General features: G+C 37.6%; 1 protein-coding gene across 18 annotated transcripts in view; it reads left to right on the forward strand.

Moving 5' to 3' along the window:
- Positions 1-26,906, forward strand: part of magi2a (membrane associated guanylate kinase, WW and PDZ domain containing 2a) — a 595,536-nt gene that overhangs the window by 485,603 nt on the left and 83,027 nt on the right. For 9 of the 18 annotated variants that reach the window (XM_068004958.1, XM_068004959.1, XM_068004948.1 and 6 more), the window contains 4 exons: positions 25,064-25,121; positions 25,615-25,736; positions 26,091-26,216; positions 26,644-26,826. In XM_068004958.1, the coding sequence (XP_067861059.1) occupies positions 25,064-25,121; positions 25,615-25,736; positions 26,091-26,216; positions 26,644-26,826 (489 nt within the window). The remainder of the gene's footprint in view (positions 1-25,063; positions 25,122-25,614; positions 25,737-26,090; positions 26,217-26,643; positions 26,827-26,906) is intronic. The other 9 variants (XM_068004960.1, XM_068004961.1, XM_068004964.1 and 6 more) reach the window with 1 other exon arrangement.

Genomic DNA, 26,906 nt, shown 5'->3' on the forward strand with positions numbered 1-26,906 from the left:
GTAAATCCCATTGAAATATTTTAAACTTTTGCGATATATTTCACAGTTCTGGGAGACTATTTTGTAGCAGTCACACCAGAATTGGAGTTAGATAGTACCTGGCAGGTCTGGACTCTCCAGCTATTGATTGAGATGCTAAATTTCACACATTAGGAGCTTTGATGAGCACTCATTTGACTCATTTTTCATTGTAGACATGACCATGAAATTTGTAGTATATTACTTCAAAATAATGTTCTCAGCGGGGTGTTAAAAAAAAGCATAGATAATGTACATCAGAGAGCTTACCAATTGACATACATATTGGTCTTTGTGAAGACATTGATTTCTCCATCATCAAAGAATGCAAGACCCTCTGGCCACTATATTGTCTGCCTTTTCATTTTAACAGGAAAGGAGTAATGAATATTAATAATCACAAGCATTGCTGTGTACCAAGAAGATCTGCATACCTCATCACTGAGTCTCAGCAGCAGCAATTTATGTATTGATGTTAGAACAGAATGGACTGTTGACTTTTCATTTATCCCAAATTTGTTTTTGACGGGGAGTAATTTTTTTGGTAGTCGTGAAGTTTTGCAAGACATTTTGTGCCAGCGCAATTGTAAAACTGCAGCGCTTGTAAATGTGGGGATTCTCCTTGATTTGAAAGCAAATGGAATCTTTGTTCTCCACTTAGTTAAAATCATGATGGATTTTGTGATGTTTTAACTTCGTTGATAACAGATCATTCAGTTACACTCATTTAATTTGTATATTCATATAGCAAAACATAATAATAGAGTGCCATCCCACATCTCATTATTCTTCATAAATGAACCTAGTCAGTGTGTGCCAAGTGGCTATTTAACTATGGAGACAATCACAGCCTGTTCTTAACCAGTGTCCACAAACATGCACTTTCCAGCAGGAGCCCCTAGATTGCATTCAGAAGCTGGAATCCTGGCTGCTTTTTTCGCCTCCTTAGCCCTCAGATTCTGGCTGAGATCAGCTAACTTAACACAAACCAGTTGGTGGAATATTGGTACCGGTTGTAGCTATGCAGCAAAGAAATCCAGACAGACACTAATATCTTGAATAGGTATGTGTAACTCAGACTCCAAAATTATTGGTCTTACTTACCAACTGTGATGAGTGGCTAGATTGACTGCTTTCAATGAACCAGACATTTATCATCCTGTTTTATGGTTTTTCACTTAAAAGAAATCTGTTCATTCACACCTCAGTGTGATCTGAATGAGCAGGTGAGTTCTCGCAGTGTCCTGACCAATATTTATCCTTCAACCAACACCACTAAAACGAACTAACTAGTCATCTGTCTCATTGCTATTTGTTGGACTTTGCTGTGTGCAAATTGATTGCTGTGTTTGCCGAGTGACTACACTTCAAAAGTAATTTATTGGCTGTAAAGCTGTTTGGGACATGAGGACGTGAACATAGAAACAGGAGAAGGCCATTCAGCCCCTTGAGCCTGTTCCATCATTCTGTTAGATCATGGCTGATCTGTATCTCAACTCCATTTACCCACCTTTATTTCATATCCCTTGATACCCTTACACAAACAAAAATCTATTGATGTCAGTCTTGAAAATTTCAGTTGACCCAGAATCCACAGCCTTTTGGGGGAGAGAGTTCCAGATTTCCACCATCCTTGGCGTGAAAAAATGTTTCCTGATTTCGTTCCTAAATGGCCTAGATCTTATTTTAAAATTATGTATTCTTGTTCTGGATTTTCCCACCAGAGGAAATAGTTTCTCTGTATCCACCCTATCACATCCCTTTATTATTTTAAATATCTCAGTTAGATCACCTCTCAACCTTCTAAACTCAAGGGAATATAAACCAAGTTTATGCAACCTGTCCTTATAATTTAACTCTTTAAGCCCTGGTATAATTCTGGTGAATCCGCATTGTACCCCTTCCAAGGCCAATATATCTTTCCTGAGGACGCGAAAGATGCGATATAACTGCAATTTCTTTCTTTATAACTGATGTTAGATTGGAGGCGATATACACGGGTTGATTTGTGCTTGAGGTAATTGTAGGAGGTCTTTCTCCCCTGCCACACAACTTGGTTTGACTGTTACATCTTTATAGAAGTGCTATTGTAAAGTTTACCTGGTCAAGCTCATTTCTCTAACCCAGGAGTAGAGAACTATTTCTGTGCCAAGTATAAAAAAAAACTTGAGTGTTCCTTTTATAGATCAAACAATCGTGGATCCTATCCAATTCATTTAACGTCTTGAGGAAAGATTATGTAGAGATTCTCTACCCTCCCCACAAAAGGCAAATCGAGCATAAGCATAACTCCAGAATATGAATTAACTTTACATTATACATTAGAGCATCTAAGGAGGATTAGAAGATTGTGGCCAGATCTGATGATCAGCCATGATCTAATTGAATGGCGGAGCAGGCTCGAGGGGCCATGTGGCCTACTTCTGCTCCTATTTCTTACATTCTTATGGACTGGGTGACTTTTCTACTTTGAGCGCTGCCAACCTTTTTAAGTACCTCCTTTATTTTTATCCTATCCAATTTCTCCACTACCTCCTTTACTGTGACATGGGCAGGATCCTCTTCTTCAGTGAAGACAAATGCAAAATAATCATTTAGTACCTCAGCCATGCCCTCTGCCTCCACAAGAAGATCTCCTTTTGCTCCCTAATCTGCCCCATCCTTCCTTTGACTAGCCATTTACTATTTATATGTTTATAAAAGACTTTTGAATTCCCTTTTATGTTACCTGCTAAACTATTTTCATACATTCTCTTTGTTGCTCTTATTTCTTTTTCAGTTCTCCCCTGTACTTCGGAGCTTTGTGGTCGGTATTGCTTCAAAGCATATAGGATGATCCAAACCAATTGAGCCATGGGAAAGCCGCAACTTTATCTTATCAGCAAAGATTTTAGAACTTTGCACAAAACTAAATGTATCTAAACAGTTTATTTGATTTGAACAAATCAAAGTATAACTGAAGAAAATTCAGACTTGTAGATTCTTGGTTCTCAATAACATTTGTACATCTGTAGGTACTTATTATATCAAGGTGTCAGCATTGACTTAGTGGCAACCTCTGAGTCAGAAGGTGATGGCTTCAAATTCCACTGCAGGACTTGAGCACGTAATTTAGGCTGACCCTTAAATGCAGTGCTGAGAGAATACTGCATTATTGAACTGTACTCTTTTGGATGAGATATTAAACTGAGGCGCTGCCTACCTGCTCAGGTTTCAGTTTTAAAAACTGTGGACCTCTTCTACAGAGATGATAATTAACATTCAAATCACAAGCTTGCAATATTCAATTTAGAATTTTAAACTGCTATAAAGAATTTGTGATTTTAAGTACTATTGGCTAGGATCTTGGAAGTACCACTGTGCAGAACAGTGTTGCATTAATTTCTGGTGTAAGTGTCTGCTTTCTGTTGCTTGGCAGAATGTTTGACACATTTGTGTTTGATGAATCTAATGCGTCACATTGAGCTACATTACAGCCAAAACACGTTATTGCTTTCGGTTAGTGATACCGTATCTCGTTTTAGTCGAGGAAAAGCTTTACATTAAAAGTAAGGGCTTACATTTCTGTATGTAAAAAAACAGTTGAAACAAATGTTAGAACAACATAGATAATTGGAAGGTTTTTTTTACTCAAGCTGTACTTAATGAACAACAGTTACTGACTTGGCAGCTGCTACTGCCAGGCGGCTGGGATGTACAATATTAAATATGCAGTAATATTGCTAGTTTTCACTTGAGAAAGACATGATGGGAGCATTTATTTCAGGAGCTTGGGGGAGGTGTGTAAAAATACAGTTCCAGACTGGCATTTGAAGAGATTGGTATGTCATTGCTTCACCAGCAGTGTTGTTTTCTCCATGGTAACTGTACTTCAAAAAGACCTCTGCTCTGGTAGCTGTAGGAGCATTAAAATTGGCCTCGGCGTCCTGCTTAGCGAGCAGAAAACCAGTCAACATTTTTGCTCCAAACTGCTACCCTGTGTCCCTATAGGTGGTCTGTGTGGACATCGAGTGAGAACAAGATCAGGCTCAGCTGTAACACCTACCAACACTCATTGTCAAGACTAACACAGGCTGGGGCTCTTTTGTCTAGAAAAGAAGACTGAGGGGTGACCTGATAGAGATCTTGAAGATTATGAAGAGGTTCGATATGGTAGACATAGAGAAGATATTTCCACTTGTGGGGAAATCAAAACTAGGGGCCATAAATATAAGATAGGTCACTAATAAAATCCAGTCAGGAACTCAGGAGAAACTTCTTCACCCAGAGAGTGGTGAGAATGTGGAACTTGCTACCACATGGAGTAGTTGAGGCGACTAGCATAGATGCATTTAAGGGGAAGTTAGATAAATGCAAGTAGGATGAGATGAAGTAAGGTGGGAGGAGCCTTGTGTGGAATATAAATACCAACATAAACCTGTTGGGCCGAAAGGCCTGTTCCTGTGCTATAGAATTCTATTTTAGAAGGGAGGAAAGAAAAATTGCAAGACAAAGAAAAGGCTGTCTGTGTGATTTCCTTGATTATTTTTCTTTAATCTTCAAGGAGAAAAGGTTTGGAGAAACAGGCAACACAAGCCATTTTATGCAGCGGTTGCTATTTTTAAAACCTGTTTTTTGATTATAATTATTGTATTATTTTCCCAAACAGCTGTTGAGAACTGCTCTTTGCATTCATAATTGAAGAAAACTCAATAAAATAAAAACTTTAATAAAGGACAAACATAACCTTTTTCACGTTAATGCCTAATGTCAAGCTGTCAGTGCTGTGGCACATTTTGACATCGTTTTCATAATTCTAGAGTGCATACTTAGCTATTTACACCAGAGTCGGTCTAATCCTCAATAAATGTTGCACTCACATCACTGGAGATGTTTGAGATGGGGAAATTGCTTCTCTTTACATTTTATAATTTTAGTGTATTTGCATAATCAGTTTGACTTCTAAAGATTAAAATTTGTTAACGCTTTTAGCACTGGAAGAACTTTTCTGTTTTCAAAATCTGTGCATTTTTATGTAAAAAGCTGCAAATGTAATTAGGCAAGTTGTTCAATACCCATTTCTTCAGAAGGCAGTACTAGGAATGGAAATTTTCCATTTTTGGCAACTGGTGAGGGACTTAGCTGCCAGATTGGGCCTGTGTCAGGTGGTGAAGGAACCCAATACAAAGGAGTAACCTACTTCACCTCGTCCTCGCCAACTGCCTATCGCAGACACATCTGTTTAGTCGGAGTGATCACCGCATAGTCCTTGTGAAGACAAGCCTTATCTTCAGGTGAGGACACCCTTCCACTGTGTAGCACGTGCTACTACTGTGCTAAGGACAGATCTAACAGCCCAAACTGGATATCCACGAGGCACTGTGGGCCATCAACAACAGAACTGCATACTACCATAACCTGTAATCACATGGCCTGACACATCCCTCACTCCTCCATCCATATGAAGCTGGGAAACCAACCCTGATTCAGTGGGCAGAAGTGCATACCAGACACACCTTCGAATGAGGCACCAACCTAGAGAAGCTACAACACAAGGCTATTTGCATGCTAAACACCAAAAGCAGCAGGCTATAGACAGAGTGCCACAACCAATGGATCAGAGCAAAGCTCTACAGCCCTACCATATCAAGTTGAGAATGGAGCCTCCTCCTCCTGTTAGTTGAATCATGCAACTAACAGGAGGAGGAGGCTCCATGAACATCCCCATCCTCAGCTATAGCAGAATACGAGTGCAAGACACAAGACGGAAGTGTTTTTCAGCCAAAAGTGCCAAGTGGATGATCCTATTCAGCTTCCTCCTGAGGTCTACACCCTCATAGATGCCATTGTCCAGCCAAATCAGTTCATTCCATGACATTAAGAAGTGGCTGAATGCGCCTAACATAGCAACATAGCCGTTTGTTCTGCAGAGCGAATCCAGTGCTTATTGCACCAATGCAGATTCAACTACATGGCGCTGTTGGTGCACAGCTGGAAGTGAAATAAATTTAGGGAGAAACAAATAATTACAGGGGCTTGGAGAAAGAAAGAAAAATACAGAGGCTGAGAGAAAATATTACAATTCATGAATGTTATTTATAGTAAGCGACACTGTATATTGCAGTTCCAATTGACTGCATTAAGGAGCGGTAACATCTTGCCCATGCCAATAATCCTTTCACATGAGTTTCCTGATGTCAGCCATTCCACTTAAGGAAAAAGTTGAGTAGAAGGCAGGCACTTTCCTATAGGGAAAATTGAAATGGACAGTCACTTTAAACCACTCTTGCAAATCATCTAATGACCCATTTCAGATTGGTATTGATAGAAGTCTGACAAGTCTTTACCAGATGGGGTTTGGAATATAGGGAAACACCTTAATTATAATTTATCTCAGTGTTTTAACTTTAATTATCTTCATAGTTTTCTTGGTGCATTCTAGCTTGTGTGCATGTACAGGGAAATATACAAAGAAATCATCAAGGAGATAAAAGATGAACACGAATAATATGTAGACTAAAAGCAAAAAACTACAAATGGTGGAAATCTGAAACAAAAATAAAACATTAGAAACACTCAGCGGGTCAGTCAGCATCTGTGGTGTAACAGAGACACAGATAATGTGTGAATAGCAGAGGTAGTGGAGAGGTATGGCAGATCTGAAATGGAAACAAGTGAAGCTGGTAAATGAGAGCAGGTTCCAGCAACCTAAGTTGGAGAAAAAAGCAGGCCAACACCAAGGGTGCAGACTTTCCCACCAACATGGTTTACCAACAGAAGGTCACCACTCCAAGCGCCAACCTCTGTCACCTCCCCTACATAGAGACACCGATACACCATCCCACATCGTCAACATCCCCTGCCATCAAGAAAGTGGAAGCTATAGTTAGATCTGAAGTTACTAAAGTCAACATTAAGGCCAAATAGTTGAAAGTGCCTAATAGAAAGATAAGTTGCTGTTTCTTGAGCTTGCATTTAGCTTCATTGGAGCAGCGTAGAAAGTCAAGGACGGATAGGTCAGTTTGGGAATGGGACACGGAATTTAAGTGGCAAAGGACAGGGAGCTCATGGCCACACTCGTGGACAGAACAGAGGTATTCAGCAAAGCGGTTGCTTAATCTGTGTTTGGGCTTCCCAGTGTAGAGGAGACCGCAGCATGAGTATTGGATACAGTATATTAGGAGGAAGTAAATGTAAATTATTGTTGGAAGAAGTTTTTGTGGCCCTGGACAGTTGTGTAGGAGGAGGTGAACGGACAGGTGTTGGATCTCCTGCACTTGCACGGGAAGGTGCCGGGGAAAAGGCAGTGGGTGGCAGGGGTAGTGGAAGAGCGAACCAGGATGTTGTGGAGGGAACGGTCTCTTCCGAAGGGGAGGGAAGGGGAAGAATGTGTTTAGTGGTGGAATGATATTGCAGATGGTGGATGATGATCAGGTAAATGCGGAGGCAGGTGGGGTTGAAGGTGAGGCCAAGGGAGACCTTATTACATGTGTGAGGGAGGGAGTGAGAGCAGAAGCCCAGGAAATGGGACAGATTCAGTCTAAGGTCCTGACCCCTTCTACGATGCTGTTAGGCAGAGAGTGCCAAGATTTTGACCCAGCGACGATGAAGGAATTGTGATATACGTCCAAGTTGGAATGGTGTGTAACTTGAAAAGGAACCTGGAGGTGATGGTGTTCCCATGCACCTGCTGCCCTTGTCTTTTTAGGTGGTGAGTTCACAGGTTTGGGAGGTGCTGCCGAAGAAGCATTGCTGACTTGCTGATGTGCATCCTGCAGATAGTACAAGCTGTAGCCATGGTACACTGGTGATGGAAAGAGTGGATGTTTAAGCTGGTGGATGGGGTGCCAATCAAGCGGACTGCTTTGTCCTGCATGGTGTCAAGCTTCCTCAAAACTTGAACTTTAAAGTTTTGAAGAGATAGTAGTTTATACCAGGTGGTTTCCTGTGGTGCCAGGATTGTGGCTGAGTCACTTGTAAAATGTATTGGTCAAATAGGTTTAAGAATTTCTATAGTATAGTATATAGTATAGTATAGTATTTCTATAGTATGACAATAGAGTATTGATCATTGCTCCATTCAATGCTTAGAAATTACTCATTATGTTATAACTATTACTACTGGGAACAAAATTAAAACAATCAATCTATACAAGCAAACAGACATATCTAAAACTGCAATATAATATATGACCCATATATATGTGACAATCTTGTTGTTCCCTGTGGTAATGGCAGCAGTCATGATAAAAGATGTAATATTTTGACATTTTTAAAAGTGCTTTTTTGGCCAATTAAGGATCCATAATCAATGTTATGATAAAGAATCACTTAACGGATAATTAAAGAAAAGAGTAAAAGACAGGAATAGGCAGCATTAAGATGGTAACAATTTTTTAAGGGAGCACACTTTCAAGAAAATCAAAGTACGAGTGTTTTTTTGGGCGTTTTGTTCCAAGCTAAATATAATGGGAGAAGTATATCTTGAACTAATTACATGGTTTGAAAATATTTTCTTCCTAATTATTCACTGATAATTTATCATTCGTAATATAACACATAAGATAACTTGATGCAGACGTATGGGATTTATTTTATCTGTAACCAGTTATTTGTGACTTTGTCAGGCTTTTTTGTTCCGTATAACAGTATTATGGCTAATTAATCGTGTTTTTAAAACCATAAATCTTTATATAATTAAATATTCATATTCTGGCATTCCTACTAAAAAGCAAATGCCAAGCTCAAAAAAATCACTGAAAATGTGTTCTGATGTAACTAATCTGTAAATGTCACAAATGGGCAGAAATGTCACAGCTGTTGCCCAGTTCCCATGCAGTACACTTTGATCATTGTTGGCTCAATAATTGCAAATTACAATAAATGTTCAGTCACTTGCCTGTTTCCCAATCTCCTATCACTTTTCACTCAAATCACCATCTAAATCTTTTTTGAAATTCTACAAATATGTCACAATTATCAGATGCTTCTCACATCACTCTCCAATTTTCCAAACTAAAGTCACTTATTCAGCTATTCCTTGATTGTTTCTTTGATACCTGAAATCCATCAATAATCATTTTGTTACCCTTTCATTATTTGAACACTCACATCATTGTAATAGTGCTATTTTCCCCTACTTCTGTAACTACTAGACATTCCCTTCTGGTCCATCATTGGTTTTACTATGTCACGGTCGTACAGCTCATTTCATCTGGTAATTTCTTCAGCTTTGTTTCAGTTTGGTCATTCTTTCTCTTTTGTTTGTTTCTTTGTGCTTCTCCCAAATTGTGAATTTGGTTTTGTTTGCCTAATAGCTCAATAGTTTGCTCAAACCAGTCTATATGCCCCTTTAGTAAGCTATTTTTTCTCATCTACAAAATTTATATATATGAGTAAATCATAATATCTATAAGATCACATATACTCACACACACAATTTACATCTTTGGATGAGTCATTCATTGTTGCGATTGCACTACAGTCATGTTTCTCTTTTATTCTACTCACTAATCTACTGTTACTATTACAACTGATCTCAGAACTGCAATCGTCTCATCAGTATTGAATTTGTCTCCACTTCTCTGACTGCTGCTTCAACTTCTTGCTTGTCAGTGATCCTTCACTCCTTAGGCTTTGTGTATCAGCTACAGTAATTTCATGATCCTGTCAGAGATACATTTATGTTTCTATTCCACCATCAAACCACTTTGATCAGCAGTAGCTTTAATAAAATCTCAGAAATAATAAACACATATCGTAAAATGTTTTTTCAGAATCTGATTTATAAATGTCATTTAACTCTTCTAAGACAATAGGCTGCCAAAACTCCCTGAGTACCTTGCATGTAATGTATCAGGTCTGAAATGAACAATGCTTGCTTCAATCAGAACTCCCAAAGTTAACATAATTGGCTGTGACATTGTTGGAACAGTTTGAATCCTTTTGTTTGTCAGTTTGTCAATCGTGTACTGGTAATGTGGACAGAGGTGCTGTCAGTTTATTGATCGACTCTCTCTGAAATACTTTTTGTAGATTATTCAAGGTTCTCCAAATCATTATGTTTTGTTCTTTTTCTTAATAGTCTTTCTACTGACAATCTATCCAATTAATTGAAAATGGATTTTTCACTAACTGTGAAAGGTGTTGTGGAAGAAATGTCCAGAATTTTAGATAAGATTGCTTTTTTAGTGAAGTATTGGCCACATAGACTTTACATGGCATATTAGTAAGGATTAAAAAAAATTAAATTCCTATTACTGAACAGTTAAGATTTTACCCCTTTATGGTCACAGGTTGAGGTGGTTGATTGTGATGAGCTCGCAATAGCTCCTAACATGTCTCCATAAAAATAAGGACTAATTGTTCAATTAATTAATATGGTATATTGTTGCTTGGATACGTATTAAGGCAATCGTAATGCAGCTGAATGTTTGACCCATCCTCAGGCTGAATACTGAATTATTCAATGCATAAATCGGTTTAGACAAAGGAATAATAGCACTGAGGAACTTATGGGCAACTCCATGAGCTAATTGTTCAAGCCTCAATATGGCAATAAGATGTTAAAGCCAGAAATACATTAACCTCTAATACAGTCCCCACCACTTATAGCGGGTGCATTGGTGTCAGTGTTCTTGGTCTATAATAAAAAAGAAACGGGCTTGTTTGGAACTAATGACCTTTCCCTGTTCATAAAAAATGTATGTTCGATACTCCGCAGTTTATGTTGATATAATGCATTTTGTCTTTGCGTAACACAAACAGTGCAGTATAATTCAGGTATGAAACATTTGGAAGATAGTATCACATTGCTTTGGCTTCAGACCAGCTGCAAAATAACTGCAGCTTTATACGGTAATGATCTTCAGATTCTTGAATAAATTTTAAGGGAACTTTACATAATCCTAGTTTTGAAATAATAAGTGAATTCTAAAGGTCAATTTCATTGACAATGGGCTTCTACTGGTACAGTAAAGATCTCTGACTGTATAGTGTGTTCTTATTGTTTTAATTGAAGATTAATTAACTATGAACTTTAACAGACCAGATCATACATTGAGGATGCCAGGGCCGCCAAATAACTAAACTTTCAACTAATGATGATCAGAAGTGGTAGTCAGTGATTTTCCTGGAGTGTGTTATTTGCATACATGATGTGGTCACGTTGCATATTGCCTGCAACCATTGGAAAAAGTTTGGTAAGACCAGCAACCAGTTGTAGCCAAGAAAGTCAAGCATGGATTGCCAATAAGTTCCTCAGTACTATTATTCCTTTGTCTAAACCCATTTATGGATTGAATAAGTCAGTATTAAGTCTGAGGATGGGTTAAACAATCAGCTGCATTACGATCGCCTTAATACGTATCCAGCAACATTATAATATATTAAAAAGTGATTAACATAGCAGAAATTCTAGTGAAAAGAATGTAACTTGAAAAATAGTAGAGTTGAAGACTGCAGATACCAAAATATGCAGTGCACTGTATATTTAATGAACACACAATATTTATGCTTTGTTATAACAAATCTAAATATCCTGCCTTGTAAACTTTTCAATATAAAATCCTCAGCTGTGCTGAAGACATGGCTTGCACACTTTCAAAATATTTAAAAGTAATTGGCCTTTAGGAGTTGAGTTTTTGGTTTCTGGAAAATGAACATCATTCCGCCATGCTTATTTTTCTAAAGCTGGATTCATAAAATTTCATGTTTTTTCCTCCCATCTTCATATTCAAGCATTAACAGCACTCCATAGCTCAAAGTCAAAATTTTACAGATAGAGCACAAGAACTAAATATAGACCCATGTCTATTATTTAAATGTATTAGTACAGCAGCAGCCACTTATGTACCCATCCCATTCACTAAGCAAAATGTTTATTTTGTTCAGTCATTCTAATTAAGCAAATGCTGTAGAATATATAGGGAATTAATTTGTGCCTGAACAAATTTTCTCATTAATAAAAACAAAATATTGGTAATACCCAACAGGTCTGTTCTTCCTATCTGAAGGAGACAGTTCTGCAGGGAGTGACAGTGGAGACTTTTATTTAAAGACAAGCTAGTAAAAAATGTAGGAGCTGAAATTGAACTTTGGTGGAACCTTAATACATGCGGTCGTAGACCAGAAATCAATGGAAAGGAAAATTAGGCGAAGTATATATAACGGGCGGACAATCGCTGCTGCCCACTTGGAGCCCCCACTAAAGTTCAATTTCACCCCCATAATGTTGATCCCCATTAATGGACACTCTGATAATGAGAACTTCTGAGATGAAAATTGAAAAACTGGAAATCTCAAATCAAAACAAGGAATCCTGGAAATGCACAGCAAGTCCAACAGGGTTTGAAAAGAAAGACAGTAGATTAACAATTTGTTGTAGACCCTTTGTCAAAACATATGGAGTGCAAATTTAATTAGAATCATAGAAAGGTTACAGCATGGAAGGAGGCCGTTTGGCCCATTGAGTCCATGCTGGCTCTATGCAAGCGAATCCAACTAGTCCCACTCCCCTGTCCTATCCCCGTAGTCTTGCAAATTTTTTCCTTTCAAGTACTTATCCAGTTCCCTTTTGAAAGCCATGATTGAATCTGCCTCCATCACCTCCCCCCCCCACCCTCCCAACTCCGGCAATGCATTCTGGATCCTAACCACTTGCTGCGTAAAAAGGTTTTCCCTCATGTCACCTTTGGTTCTTTTGCCAATCACCTTAAATTTATGTCCTGTGGTTCTTGACCCTTCCGCCAATGAGAACAGATTCTCTCTATCTATTCTGTCAAGACCCTTCATGATTTTAAATACCTCTATCAAATCTCCTCTCAACCTTCTCTGTTCTAAGGAGAACAACCCCAGCTTCTCCGGTCTATCCATGTAACTAAAGTCCCTCTCCCTGGAATCATTCTAGTAAATCTTTTCTGCACCCTCTCTAAGGCCTTCACCTTTTTCCAGGACGCAATTACGTTAGCAAAGTCAAGGCTTGGGAACCCCCAAGTGTGCGCATGGATACTGCTGGAGTTTAACCAGCACAGCCTCCCCACCGCTTGTCCAGGAGGAACTGATACAGGAAAACCCTCTGAATCTGGACACCTATGGTGATGGAGGATAGAGGCATAGGAATTAATACCACACCATGGAGTTAGATTCTTTCATAAAGGAAGATATGGAAAAAAACTTTTGAAAAGAGAAGGAAACCAGCCAGAAGTCATGGTTCATATAGAAACCAGTGACATAGGAAAGGGTCACATAGAGATCTTGCAGAGATGTTCTTGATTAAAGTGCAAGACCTCGAGGGTAGTAATTTCAGGATCACGCACAGTACCACATACTGGGAATATTAGGGAGAAACAGAATAGATATATTAATGCATTGCTAAAAAGATGATATTGAATGGAAAGATTTCAGATTCCTAGAACATTTGAACACATTCTGGGGCAAGGGAAAGCTCTGCAGCTGGGACACGCGTCACCTAAATTGGACCGGTAACATTGCTTTTGCCAAGAAAATAAGATAAGGAGAGTTTAAATTAATAACACAGAGGGAAGGGCTAACAGACCAAACTTAGAAAGAGTGAAAATGAAGAGTGGTGAAAAAGGTACAGAAGCTAGACGTTATGATACAGAGCAGGGGGTGGTAGGTAATGGTTCAGGTGCAAACATTGATATAACGACTAAGTGTGTGGAGTATAAGGATACAGCCACACAAGGAAATAATCACAAAATAAATAAACATAATGTTCTAAGGAAGGGAATGGATGTTAGAGTTCAATATAGGAACTCTCAAACTCCTAGGCATAAAATAGAAGACCTGAAGGTCCTTGCTGCAGATGAGGGCTATGTTATAATCATCAGAGAGACTTATCCAGCAATTACTTAGTTGAGTAAATGTAGAGGGATACAGATTGTCTACTTCGTTGAGGAAAATCAAGTCTTCAAGATACTTAAAGGTAGTGGAGGTAGTGGAGACAGATTTTGTGGGAAAATTTGAGGGAGAATTGGATAGATATTCAAGGGAGTGGGCAATTGAGGGGTATTAGTTTTTAGGACTAGCCAAATGGACTGCAAAATCTTTTCTGTTCCAGTATTTTATTATACAGGGATGTCATGAGGGGTAGCTTGCATCTCAATTTGGTAATGGCAAGTGAGCCAGATAACATGCTGGAAATTGAAGTAATGACACCCCTGGGCAACAGCTTGAAACTGAAGAGAAGTAAAAAAAATAATAACTAACATACTAAATAATTATTTCCTGGAAGTATTTACTACTAGCTTGCCACTAAGCATAGGATGTTCCAAAACTAAACTTAATGACTTATATTACTTGCATGGAGTTCCAGAAAGACTGATAGGCTCAAAACCAAGTGTGCCAAGTGAAACTGGAGAGGAAATCTACAAACTACTGATTGTCGTCATGAAAGGTCATTGAATATAGGGGAGGCCCCAATGGATTGGAAACAAGCCACCTTGGAACCCACTTCCACGACGGGTGTCAGAACAAACCTGAATAACTACACACCCATGCAAGGCTAAGTCTTACATTACTGGTTTGAAAAATAATAGCATTGATTATTAGGAAAAAAGTTGAAGAGTACCTACATAAATTGGCAGCCAAGATAGTTTCAAAACTTGCAGGTGCATAATACCTGGCTGAAAGAGAAGAAACAGCAGATACTAGTTAGTTGCGTGATCTCAGGCCAGGGAGATGTACCGAGTGGGATTGGTGCTCTGGTCCTTACTGTTTCTGATCTGCATAAATGAGCTGTATTCAGAAATGCAAAGTTAGTTGATCAAATTTGCAGATGATGGGGGTGGGGGCAGCAGAGTCTGATAAAGCAGCTGAGGAATTACAAAAAGATTTAGACAAATGGGCAGAATTATAGTTCAATGCAGATATGCACATGGTTTTACAAACTGGAAGAAAAAATATGCATGAAAAAATATGCACATACTTGACAAACAGTGTCAAAATAATTAGGCAAGAAGCTGAGAGAGATTTAGGAGTGATAGTTGACTCAACATTGACTGTACCCAGTCATTGCAGAGTAGCAAATAACAAATCAAACAGAATGCTGAGCTACATTGCCAAATCAGTAGAATTTAAATCTGAGGCTGTCTTGCTGATGCTGTGGAGTGCTCTTGTCAGGCCAGGCATTCTGTTTGGGTGATCAAGGCACAAGAGAAACATCCAAGCTCTGGGAATGACGCAGAGAAGATTAATCATGAATGTCAGAGGACTACGTTATGATTAAGAGCTATGATGTCATCCATTTTCCATTTTGTAGTGCATGTAAAGCCATAAAGTGGATTTTTTTCCTTCCTACTGGAGTATCAATCAATCCATCTATCTTTCTTCCTTTTTCTCTCGTGCTCTCTTTCGCTCTCTCTCTCGCTTGCTTTCTTTATTTCTTTTCCCTTTCCCTTCTCATCCCATCCCACTTAGTGACTTCAAAATCTACCCGCAGTACTAATGGTGTCTGCAAGAACATGGATATCAGATTCAGAATGTGAATTCCATTTGAATCACCAGCTAAGGACTAAGGGGGTATTAGACTTGTATTCAGAGGGCCACAGTTTTAATTCCATTCTCAGCAGATATTCAAATGCACTGACCTGTATTACAATTTTAAAAATTACAATAAAAAGAAGTGCCTTAAACGTAGGTTAGTTTGTCAAAGAGGAAACAGACTCCTGCAGAAAATGGACTGTCTTTATTAAGATGACAAAAATTATTAAATCAAAAAAATGGTAATACACTACCTGGCATTACTTTGCATAAGTGCTTTAGGGAAAGAAATCTTAAATCAGAAATTCATGATCCTTTTTCTAGCTAGCCTAAGGGGCAATTTACTGTCCTCACAATCTACTGCTACTGCAGAATGTAAAATGCATTTAAATGTTAATGGATATTAAATGTGGCAAAGAATATTTATGAACTGAACTGTATATTTTCAGTTTAAACCTGAACCAAAGTCCTGAACTTCGATAGCCACTTTTATACTGGCACTAGTTTTAGTCTGATTGCGGTAAATTGGTGTCAGTAAGCCACTGCCAGCATTTACCTGGATAAATCCATCTCCCTTATTCTTGCAAAAGAATCACAGGCCCACAAAAAACTGGGTCCATGATTCTGTCACCAGGATCAGATTTAAAATTAGCACCAAGAGAGTGAGGAGAAGAGTTAGAAGAGATTTCCTCGCACAGAGGGTTGTTGTAGCATGGAATCCTTTGCCACAGGCAGTGGTTGAGGCATAGAAAGAAAGAAGGAACTTGCATTTATATAACGCCTTTCACAACCTCAGGACATCACAAAGTGTTTCATAGCCAATTAAGTACTTTTTTTATGTGTAGTCACTATTCCAATGTTGGGAAACACAGCAGACAATTTGCGCACAGCAAGGTCCCACACAACAATGAGATAAATGACCAGATAATTTGTTTTTGGTGATGTTGGTTTATGGGTAAATGTTGGCCAAGATGCTGGGAGAACTCCCCTACTCTTTTACAAAAACTGCCTTGAGATCTTTTATATCCACTTGAGAGGCAGATGGGGCCTTAGTCTAACATCTCTGCCGTTTTGTCCATTTTGTTTATTAATTATTGATAGCTATTTAGCAGTTTCACTCAAGTTCTTATTGAATTGTATTCATTTCATTCACAAAATGTGGAACAATTGGGAAATATTGCTATCTGAATATAAACATGAAAATAGCAGTATAAGCACAAATATACAGGTTAAATCCAATCCAAGTGCATTTTATTCAAACAAGCCAATCCTTCAAAATTTTGCAATTCTGGCATTTAAAAGGCAAACTCTTTAGTGAACAAAATTTAGTATATTGGTTTGTGATTGGCAGAATAGATGAACAGCACTCTTAAATATAAGAATAATGGCAAGCCCTTTTTAAATGTTATTTCTTTTAAGTTGTGAGCATGATCTATACTTTAAAGCTGATCTTTTTGTTGAAGAAAATTGAACAGCTAATAGTGTCTAGAAGCTGGAATTTGTGCATTCAATATTTCATGTCTGTCTTTGTAACAGGTTATGTCAAGAAGCTTATCTTTGTTGCTTACATCATTTGCCCAGAACATATAATACAAAAAGAATACTGTACTTAGTAAGAACAGACTGACAGATGGGGAAAATTATATTTATATATAACCTTAGGAATTTCAGGTTAACAAAGGAAATAATAATATGGTAAACGTCTTACATTACTGGCTGTCACTGTAATTTTTTAATGCAATTTCTCTCCACTTTGTACCCTTTCTATCTTCCTGGGTTCAACAATTGGATTTGATTCAAAAGAATAGCTTTTTTCTTGTGATTGTGACTTATACTTAAGAACCACATTTTTTGTATGGCGGTCATTTGGTAATCCATTACTCTGCTTATAAAGGTTGATTTTGAGACATCTCACCCTGAGAATTGACCAACTCTTTCAAATCCTATATGGGGAGGATCAGTGAATATAGAAATGACACAAGAGATTTCATTTGACATTCGTGCTCTTGAGAGGTCTAGCTTAACCAGATTATATTTCCTCCTTGGAATACTGCACACCTTAAAGTCTTGAACTATTAATTTGCTTTGAACTATTAATATTTAATGTTAATATTTATATCAGCAAAGAAAACAGTAAACTTTATTTCGATTTGTTATTTTTATTTTTCTAGCTAACTTATTCTTTAGCTTAAATCATGCTATAGATACCAAGTTATATATATTTCCCTTTCACTGGGCCATGTACCATGGAATGGCAGGCCATAGGTTCAAGCCTGTGGTTCCCCACATGATGAGTTCCTGATCTTGAGAGGTTTTGAGCTGAAGCAAGATACCTCCCCAAGGAGGGAGGGAATTTTGAAGGTGAGTCGATGCCCTATGCATAACAGTTATTGCAGAGCATTCTGTCCATTGGCTAGCCTTCTGCACTTCGTTTGCTTTAATACACCATCAGGAAAGGTCTGAGAGCAAGTCAGCTGCTGCCTATTTTGTGCAATAGGGCACAAAAGAGGGGAGAAAATAATGGAAATGACTGAGGAGAGAAGATAATAGGAAGAAATTAAACTTACACTGAAACTATTAGATTGTACCCAACTCTGAAATAAATAAATATTTATATCAACAAAGAAGACAGTAAACTGGCCCCACACTGCCACGGTCGGGAGGATTGGCATCGCCTTGCCCGATTCCACCTCCCAGTTAAAATCAGTTTTGTAAATATTCTAAACTACAGATGATGACTTTTCATATAATGATCTGTTCCATTTTGGTGTCTTTTCTACATTTCTTACTCTAGATTTTTTTGCTTCTGCATTTTAGATTATTCTCCCAAGTAAGTACTAATTTCTAATAACCTTGTCAGTATCTTCACTAACTCTAATATCCAGAAAAGGTCTCAAGTTACATGCCCAGGATAACAAACAGAAAAATCTTTCGGTTAATTATTTTAAGAACTGTAAAGATCCTACGCTTCCAAAGGATCTTTCTCCTATCTATGAAAGGTTATGACTGTCAAGTGAATGTACTTAACAATAAGTTTTTTAAAAATGAATAAATAACAATAGTATAACACATATATTTACACCAGAAATTATATTATTTAGTTCCTGGAAAGGAAAACAACTGTTCACAATTTCCATACTAAGTTACTACCTCTTCTGAATTAATGTTTTATTTAGGCATTGATACTTTACTACTGCTGTGCGACCTTACAGCTGGCCTGACCTAACTCTTGTATGTTCCAAACTGATTCTCTTTGTTTTGAACTCTTCAATTTACTTAATTATCTCTGAAATATTTACCAGGGCTCCCCTCCCATCTCAATTTAAAAAGGAGCTCTCCATCACACACATAATTGAACTATCACACAGCAGTAATTATGTTTCAATTATGTGTCTTGGATCTTCTCTTAAGTCTGTAATCTTGGAGATAACCAACAAAACCTTGCAACAGTGGTATCAATTCAAACTGAGGACATGGAATTTACCTGCAGCTGGCTTTTAAACACCTTATGTATTGTGACTGAATTTAAAAGTACTTTAAGATAAAGCTAGACAAAAATACTTTTTTTGGTCACAAGGTACTTCAATAGTTTCCAAACTGTGATATCTTGAGGATTAAACGCTGCACTAAATGATATTACGGATCAGGTAGAGGGAAAGACCTTTTTTGAAATTAAATGAGCATTACAAATTAAAATCCAAAAATATAAAGGCAGATTTTCCTCTTTGTTGTGCCTGGGAAATACGTAATTACTAAATTCAGCAAAGAGGAAACGGAGGAGGGTTTCCATTCCATCAGGTCTCCACCCCCACGATGAAACTACACAATTACTGGAGTATCCCCAAACTGATGTCACTGGGCCTGTGCCTGCAGTAGACACAAGCTCAACATATTTTCACAGCTGAGGTGGAAAAGCACATTTCTGGACCTTCCACCTCACTTTCCTCATCTTCTGCCCAAAGTGCACCAAAACTGAGGAATGCGCAAAGGTCATTTTCAGTTAGGGAGAATTATATTTGGCAGTGCGACTTGCACCAGGAGTGGAGAGTGCTGAGGTCTGGCAACACCCCAACGATTTCTGGATCCATCAGGAAAGATGTTTTGGCCCCTGGAATGATCTTTGAGACTCAAGGCCAGGAGCACTCGTGCTTGCACTCTCCCCCTCCACCCCGCCCCCCCTCCCGGCCCTAATGCCAGGAGAAGGTCCTGCAAGTGGACCCGTCTCCGCCAGGAGTGCAAATGACCCAGGCCAGAAAAACTCAGCCATGATCAAGAGAGGATGGTTGGCCATAAGGCAAAGATTTTTGATTTGTGATAAAATATTTAAGTGAAGGAATTATTCAAGTCCACATTTATGTTTCAGTAAAGGCTTGTGAAATTCTTGCAAGTGTTTATTATACATTTATAAGAATTAACATAATTGTATTGTATTCTGCAAGAGAAAATTTACTCTAGAATAGGTTCCAGAAAGTAATTCTCTTTTTGTATTTCCACTGCCTACTCATGGTTCATTAGTGGATTAGTGTTACCTCTCAGTAACATTTTGGATATTTATGATCTTATGCTTGTTTTATTCATGTCTTCATGACATCATACCCAAGACTTATCATTCATTTTCCCAACTACCATTTGTGTCACTTATATTTTTTAAAATAGCATCTGTGCTGTACATTTATTTACAGTACATTGGTTGCATCAAAGTTTTAATGTCCAAAATATTCCTGTAATTATTACAAGCTATGACTTGAAAAGTAAGTTCAAATGTTTTTTAAAGATTTGGCTGCTGAGCATTGTTTCTCAACACATGTACAGCATTTGTAGAAATATTCTACAACACTTCGAAATTTTTCTTAGCAAATGCTATTTACTATTTACTCCTGGCAATGTCATGTAGTGCTTCCAGATTGCCATACAACATATTCTGGCCATGTTTAGGTGGTTTTTAGTTAGGGAAAATAATATTTGTTAGCTAGAAAAACAGCTGATCCCAGCAGCAATGGTATCTTTCAATGTGTACAGTGCTATTCAAAATAATAGGGGACATTTTTCAGACATCGGTGTCACAATTCTAGTTGGGGGAGAGGAAAATCAAAAGTTGCTGATATGTTTACAGAGCATGCTGTACCAAAACTAAATGCTTGTAAGGTGATTTTATTCTCTCCAATTAATACTCTATCTTTATCTATAAATTTTTGAAAATGTAATCTTTCTGTCTAACAAACTCTTTATTGTTCAGTTATGTATTAATAGTCCATCTTGCACCGTCCATCGAAAAATCAAAGTTACTTTATCGCAAGTAATGTGCTAGAATATAAATACTGAAGTAAACTTTTAACACTTCTGCCCCATCTGTGGTACACGTTTGATGTCATCATGGTCTGAATGATTCTGAGGCATTTTGAAACGTGAAGTCCATGGGCAGGCCATCTAAACGAGTTGGTGTCGAATCACTAATGATGTGCATCAGCTGTGGTATAACTAACTATCACCATTGTCGAACCAATCTGGGTTGCGTTAGCATTTCAACAAAACAAAGTTTGGAAGATAGTACTATTATGTAGCCAATAATTGTGAAAAAGGAAGAACATTCAAATCCAAATTAAAGTACTTATGACTCAACACTAATTGGTGCCAAAATAATGTAAAATTGGAGTTGTGTTACAGTTGGAAAATGTTCGTTTTTTTTTAAGTCTAGATGATTAAAAGTTAGTAGGATACCAGGTGGTGCAGTGTGTACTTTAATCTCTGGGACCTGGGTTTGAATCCAGTTCAGAATGATGGCATGGAATTCTCATCTGTCTACTGGCTGTAAAGGTATAAGTGAAATGACTTTAGGTAGTCTCAACCTATTTAGCATGAGCCCATAATAGAAAACTGCACTTAATTTCACCTGAATTAGCAGTTTCATTCCTACTCATTGAGAGATTGTATTTGGACTTTAGCAAACTCTCTACAGTGTATTTAATTAAATAATAAAATCTCAAGGAGAGGCTAAAAGAACATTTAAAAGACCAAATGATGGTAATTTTTTTTAAAGTAAGAGAGAGCCAGGAGTTGAAATGAAGGGGTCAGTTTCCTGCAACACAGGCTGGAGTAGGATAATACAACATTGTGCCTGCATGACCCAACTGTAAGTTTTGAAATGTTATTAAGGAAACATTGATTGTAGGCAAGTTGACTAGGACCATTACATTTAGTTGTTATATGACATTTGACCAAGACACCTGTGTTACAATGGTACTTTCCAAGACTTTGATAACTTATGTTACTTTATTTTGTTACAGTCAATTTTAACGCTATTTGTTCTCAGTAATGATAAACAATATTATCACTTTTGCATGAAGTGGGTGTAAAAAATTGTAGATGACATTCAAACCATATGTAATAAATTCAAGCAATATATTGTAATTTAATATTGAATAATGGGGTAGAATTTCCTGTGTATTTACACCCAGAGACATGTAAAGCAAATACCCAACATAAAAGATGGAATTAACTTGGGCACAAGTGTGTTATGCATATAATTACGATATGCCCGAACTTCATCGCTTTTTTATACCCGTCTATCGATCCCTGTGCCCGAATGCATCTTGACTAAAGAGCCTTACAAGCAAATGTTCTGCAATTATACTGGTTCAAAATGGGTGTAATATTAAGCCCTGAATTCTGGGTACAACAGGAAACAAAGTAATTTTCTGGTGTTTTATTGTGATTTTTAGAATGATTTAAAAAAGAATTTATCCTCACTGAGACATGCAATGTATTTTCTGTTTCTTTGTATGCATTTTATGGCATCAGTATAAGTCACATTAAAAATTGAAAAGCTTCCACAATTGCATGTTCTTAAACATGCTGTGCCTAATCTGCATGAATGTTGGTTAGATGGCTTGAAACTGTAATTTCTATACTTAAAGAAGGAATATATGGTGTGAGTTTGGTGCTTTTCTCGGGCCCCGATTGTTTACGCTGATTTCTGCATGTTTACTCCCATTTCTATGTTCCTGCCTATATTAATGAGATTGGCAGGAAATTTGGATGTAAATAGACATCATCAAAATGGGTGCACTAATAGGTGTATTTTTGGATGTAACTTCCCAATTATGTCCCCAAAGGAAATTCCAGGAAATTTTGGGTGTAACTTCCCAATTACGTCCCCACAGGAAATATGCTTAAAGTTGGGAAAGTATTTATTCTAGTATGCATTTCATTCAAAACATTACATTTTCAAGTTAGAAATGTAGATTCAGAAGTGGCTGCAGTATGAAAAACAGAAGCTAAAGTCATTTTCATAGCTAACAGGTGTCGTATCATACTGTTTGCTATCATCTTAAGTCTCTTGAGATAAGTCAGGACTGTGTATCAAAATAGCCAATATCCTGATGAAAATTATTAATACTAACATCATTTTATCATTGGCTTAGGAAACTGGTACAGTGATAAAATAACCACATATATTCTCATTAGCTTCAATCTGGTGAAGTGAGCCCACAGTCATACTATACATATGTTTTCCCATTTACAAACTTGCTGTTAACTGAGATCACTCCACTGAACAAGCATTTTTGTGAGTCTTATCCATCTTGACTAACATATTCTGATTACCTTTTGCTGGCCAGAGCAAGGTTGTGTTAGCTAGCTATCACATGCTAAGACAATTTGCACAAAAGCAATGTTTCGCTTATCCAAAATAAGGTTAAGTACTTACATAATCAAATGAACCGGATTCTGGAAAACAAAGTCTATCTAGTATACAGCACTTTGAGCTCAAACTTCCTGGGTTGATTCCAAAGTCCTGTTACAATTCGCCACTTTTTATATATACCTTTCTGAGCTACAAATCACAAATCTGAATCTCCTTATGAGGCATGTAACTACCTCTCTAAACAACAAGATGTATATATATATGACCAATAGGTAAAGTTATACTATTGATTGACATACATGAGATGACTTCATCTGATAATGCTATTTCTATTCACTTTCCATTCATCTTATCTCCCTCAATCGAGGTCAACGGACCCATTTCATTAAGTCTCACACATTACCATGTATGGGTTCTTTCATACTGGAGAGGTAAATGTGCAAATGCTTATCTTTTCTTAGGGCCCAGCTTTTGCATCTCAGTAGAGAAAGTAAAAGCATGAGGTTCAACTTCTGCTGTTCTGGATTTTCTCCACTCCCTTTCTTGAAGGTACTGGCTTTTGTTGGGATGTGGTTCACCGGGCAGCAGCAACCCTCTGATCCCACTCTCAAGTGTAAGTTCAAAAAGTGTGAAAACTATTTTACCTTGGAGAGCATCACAGCTAAGCCCAATCCTTCCTTTGCCTGACAACCAGGTATACGCATTTTCAGCAGAAACCATTAGATATCAATTAGGAGTGGGAAGCCTCCCTGATTTTTTTTCTTCTCTCTAGTATAGGGGCATTGAGGCCACTTATGGTACCCCAACTGCTGCCCCTGCTGAAATCAGCCCACTGAGTACAGATCAGGAATCAAGCCTGGGACCTTCTGGTCTGTAAGTCTCAGTACCACATCGTGTAGCATATTTACCCACTAAACCATTGAGAGAACTGTTTTTTTTAAGCTAAAGCTTTAGAACTAAAATTTGTGGAGTGTGTGTTGTTATTTTATGGATTTTTTGCATTTGCAATGTGTGGGGATGTAATTCCTCTCCCCTCGAGCAATTTAATTTTAATCCTAATTGTGGGATTTTTTTTCTCCATTATAAATGTGAGATTTATACCAAAAGGTTCAGTATAACAATGCCATTAATGGTTCCTCTACCCTCTCCCAAAAAAAACTATTGGTATGCTCCTTGTTACAGAAAATAAACATGTCAACACGAAGCAGCCAATGAGAAGCTCAGTGTCCTCTTTAATGTCAAACGATTCCTTTCCATTCAACAATTCATAAATCTCTAAAAAGGCCAAATTCATCAAAGACTTGAATACTTGGTCCGATCTGGGTTCCCTCTTCTTGCATTTCTCTCGTAATCCTGGACAAGATACAAGAATAAACTTGTCATCAGATAGGGAATCCTTCTATCACTTCCAGCATCCAATCTTTCCTACTCCATTGCAACTTTTTTTTGTTTTTCTCTATTATATCAATACTATAATGTCAGTATGTAGACATACTGAACCTTCATCTTTGTAACTGCTAAGCTGCAAACATATTGTCCCTCTTCCTATACCCTCACCGAATTGAAATCAAGACTTATCACGCAGTTTCCTATGCTAACTCATAGTTTCTGAGGACCTTAAAATTGTGGAATTCCTTACCTCTTTCAGTCTTTTCTTCTTTCTACAATCTTCAAGCTCTTAAAACCCAAGCTTCGCATCTCCTTATCATTACTTCCTGTTTTACTTCGGATTCTCTTCTGCTCTTCTCGACCTTGATGGTGTCCTGCATTATGTGCATTGACACTTCACCTTGATTTCTCAATTTTTATTTTAAATCAGTTGATAGGTGTCTTTAGAAAGATGGCAGAGAACTTATCTATGTGTAAATCAGTGTTTACTATTAATACATATTTTTATCTGTGATCACTTTTCTGTCATTTCAGAACTTCCATATGGTTGGGAGAAAATAGATGATCCAATCTATGGCACCTATTATGTTGAGTAAGTTTGCTGAACAATATCGTATTACTAACAGTTCAGAAAAAAAAATTAGATCACAGATCTATGGAAGAACAATTCACAGTATCTTCAAAGTGTGCATTTTGTGTGGCAATTATTACTTCATTCTACAATTTCTTTGAATGTTCAGCTTTTCATTATGCTTTCATTTTTTTCGTTAAGGTGAATTGTGGCATCAACTGTTTCATATAGAGATTCTTGTAAATGAGAATTGTGATTACAAAATGATGAGCTTTGCAGGATAAATAACTTGTTCTCTTTTTGAGCTAAAACTATCAAACATACATACATATTCGTATCTTTAAGACCCTGAAGACAATATAATAAGTATGTCTTTGTTTTTTGTCACCTCTCGCTGTCCCCTGGATTTTTTCTTCCTTACATATTTCCTACTCTTGATTACTCTTATTTCAATGCTTTTTTTGTGCCATTCTTCTGCTCTTGCTATTTTTCTTTTTTCCATATGACGCTTTAGTCACATAAATCGAAAAACCCAGTTTGAAAATCCTGTTCTCGAAGCAAAGAAGAAGTTGCAGCAGCAACAGCCAATGCAGCAGGATCTAGTGCCCTACCCTATGCCAGCACCAGGTTTCCGAGGTAATATCGTTATGATACTGTATGTAAATGGCATAAAATTTGGAATGTTGTATGCTTTGTTATTGTGATGTCTTTCTTTTGTGTTAAAGTATATTACTGTTAGTGTATCTTTATTAACCTTTAGAGGCTTTTCAATATGTTTCAGGACTAATGCATAAAGCAAATATAATGTAATTAAAGCATCAATCATAGCAGAAGTGATACTGTAGCTACAAACTAGGACATATTGGAATTGGTGGAGATTAATGTTCTTTTGAATTAAGTAGCATGGAACTATCAATATTCTATAGAGTATAGTCATTATTCATAAGATCAAGGCCTAAGAATGAGGGTTTTTCTCCTTTATAACTGTAGAAGGCTCATCATCAACATTACCTAGACCCAAACATACCTGCCCAGGCTCTCTGCCTCAGCGGTCGCGCAGTACGAATGACCTGTCTCAGTATCGGAGTGACAGTGCTGGAATGTACAGGCTGTATGGTATGTCAAAGTGCAACTTCACAGTCAAGCTGCACTGTTGTAAAGCAGACATTTGTAGTGGGGAATTCTACATCACAGCTCATTATTTGTTGTCAAAGGCACTGGAAGTGGAATGTGGTCTTCTGTTACTTGCTTATAGCATGCTTACAGTAATTGTTTTTAACCCTTTCCTTTCCACTTTATTCAAAATGCAGTTTGCTTTATCTGCTAAATTCTCCACTAAACTACGATTTGCAATGAAATTTGTCACTATTTTTGTATTACTCATTGTAAAATTAATTAACTGATTTTATTTTTTCAGATTTGGGTCTAAAAGGGTTAAAAATAAAGTTAAAAAACCACACACTCTCAGTGCCTTTAGCACTGTGATGGCACAAGTCTCACAAAGGGTTTTTTTAACGTATTTTTCTTTGCATTATCAACATAGAAAAGCCGCTCTTCACTCGAGATGCTTCACAGCTGAAGGGAACATTTCTTACAACATCACTGAAGAAGAGCAGCATGGGATTTGGATTCACCATTATTGGTGGTGATGAGCCTGATGAGTTTTTACAAGTGAAGAGTGTGATACCAGAAGGACCAGCAGCAGTGGATAGCAAAATGGAAATGGGTGAGTGAATCAAAAACGCACAAATATTTTCAGATTGACCTTGCAGGAGAACTTTTTTCAGAAAGGATGTCCATAACAAA

This window comes from Heptranchias perlo, chromosome 24 (genome assembly GCF_035084215.1).
Source record: "Heptranchias perlo isolate sHepPer1 chromosome 24, sHepPer1.hap1, whole genome shotgun sequence".
NCBI lineage: Eukaryota > Metazoa > Chordata > Chondrichthyes > Hexanchiformes > Hexanchidae > Heptranchias > Heptranchias perlo.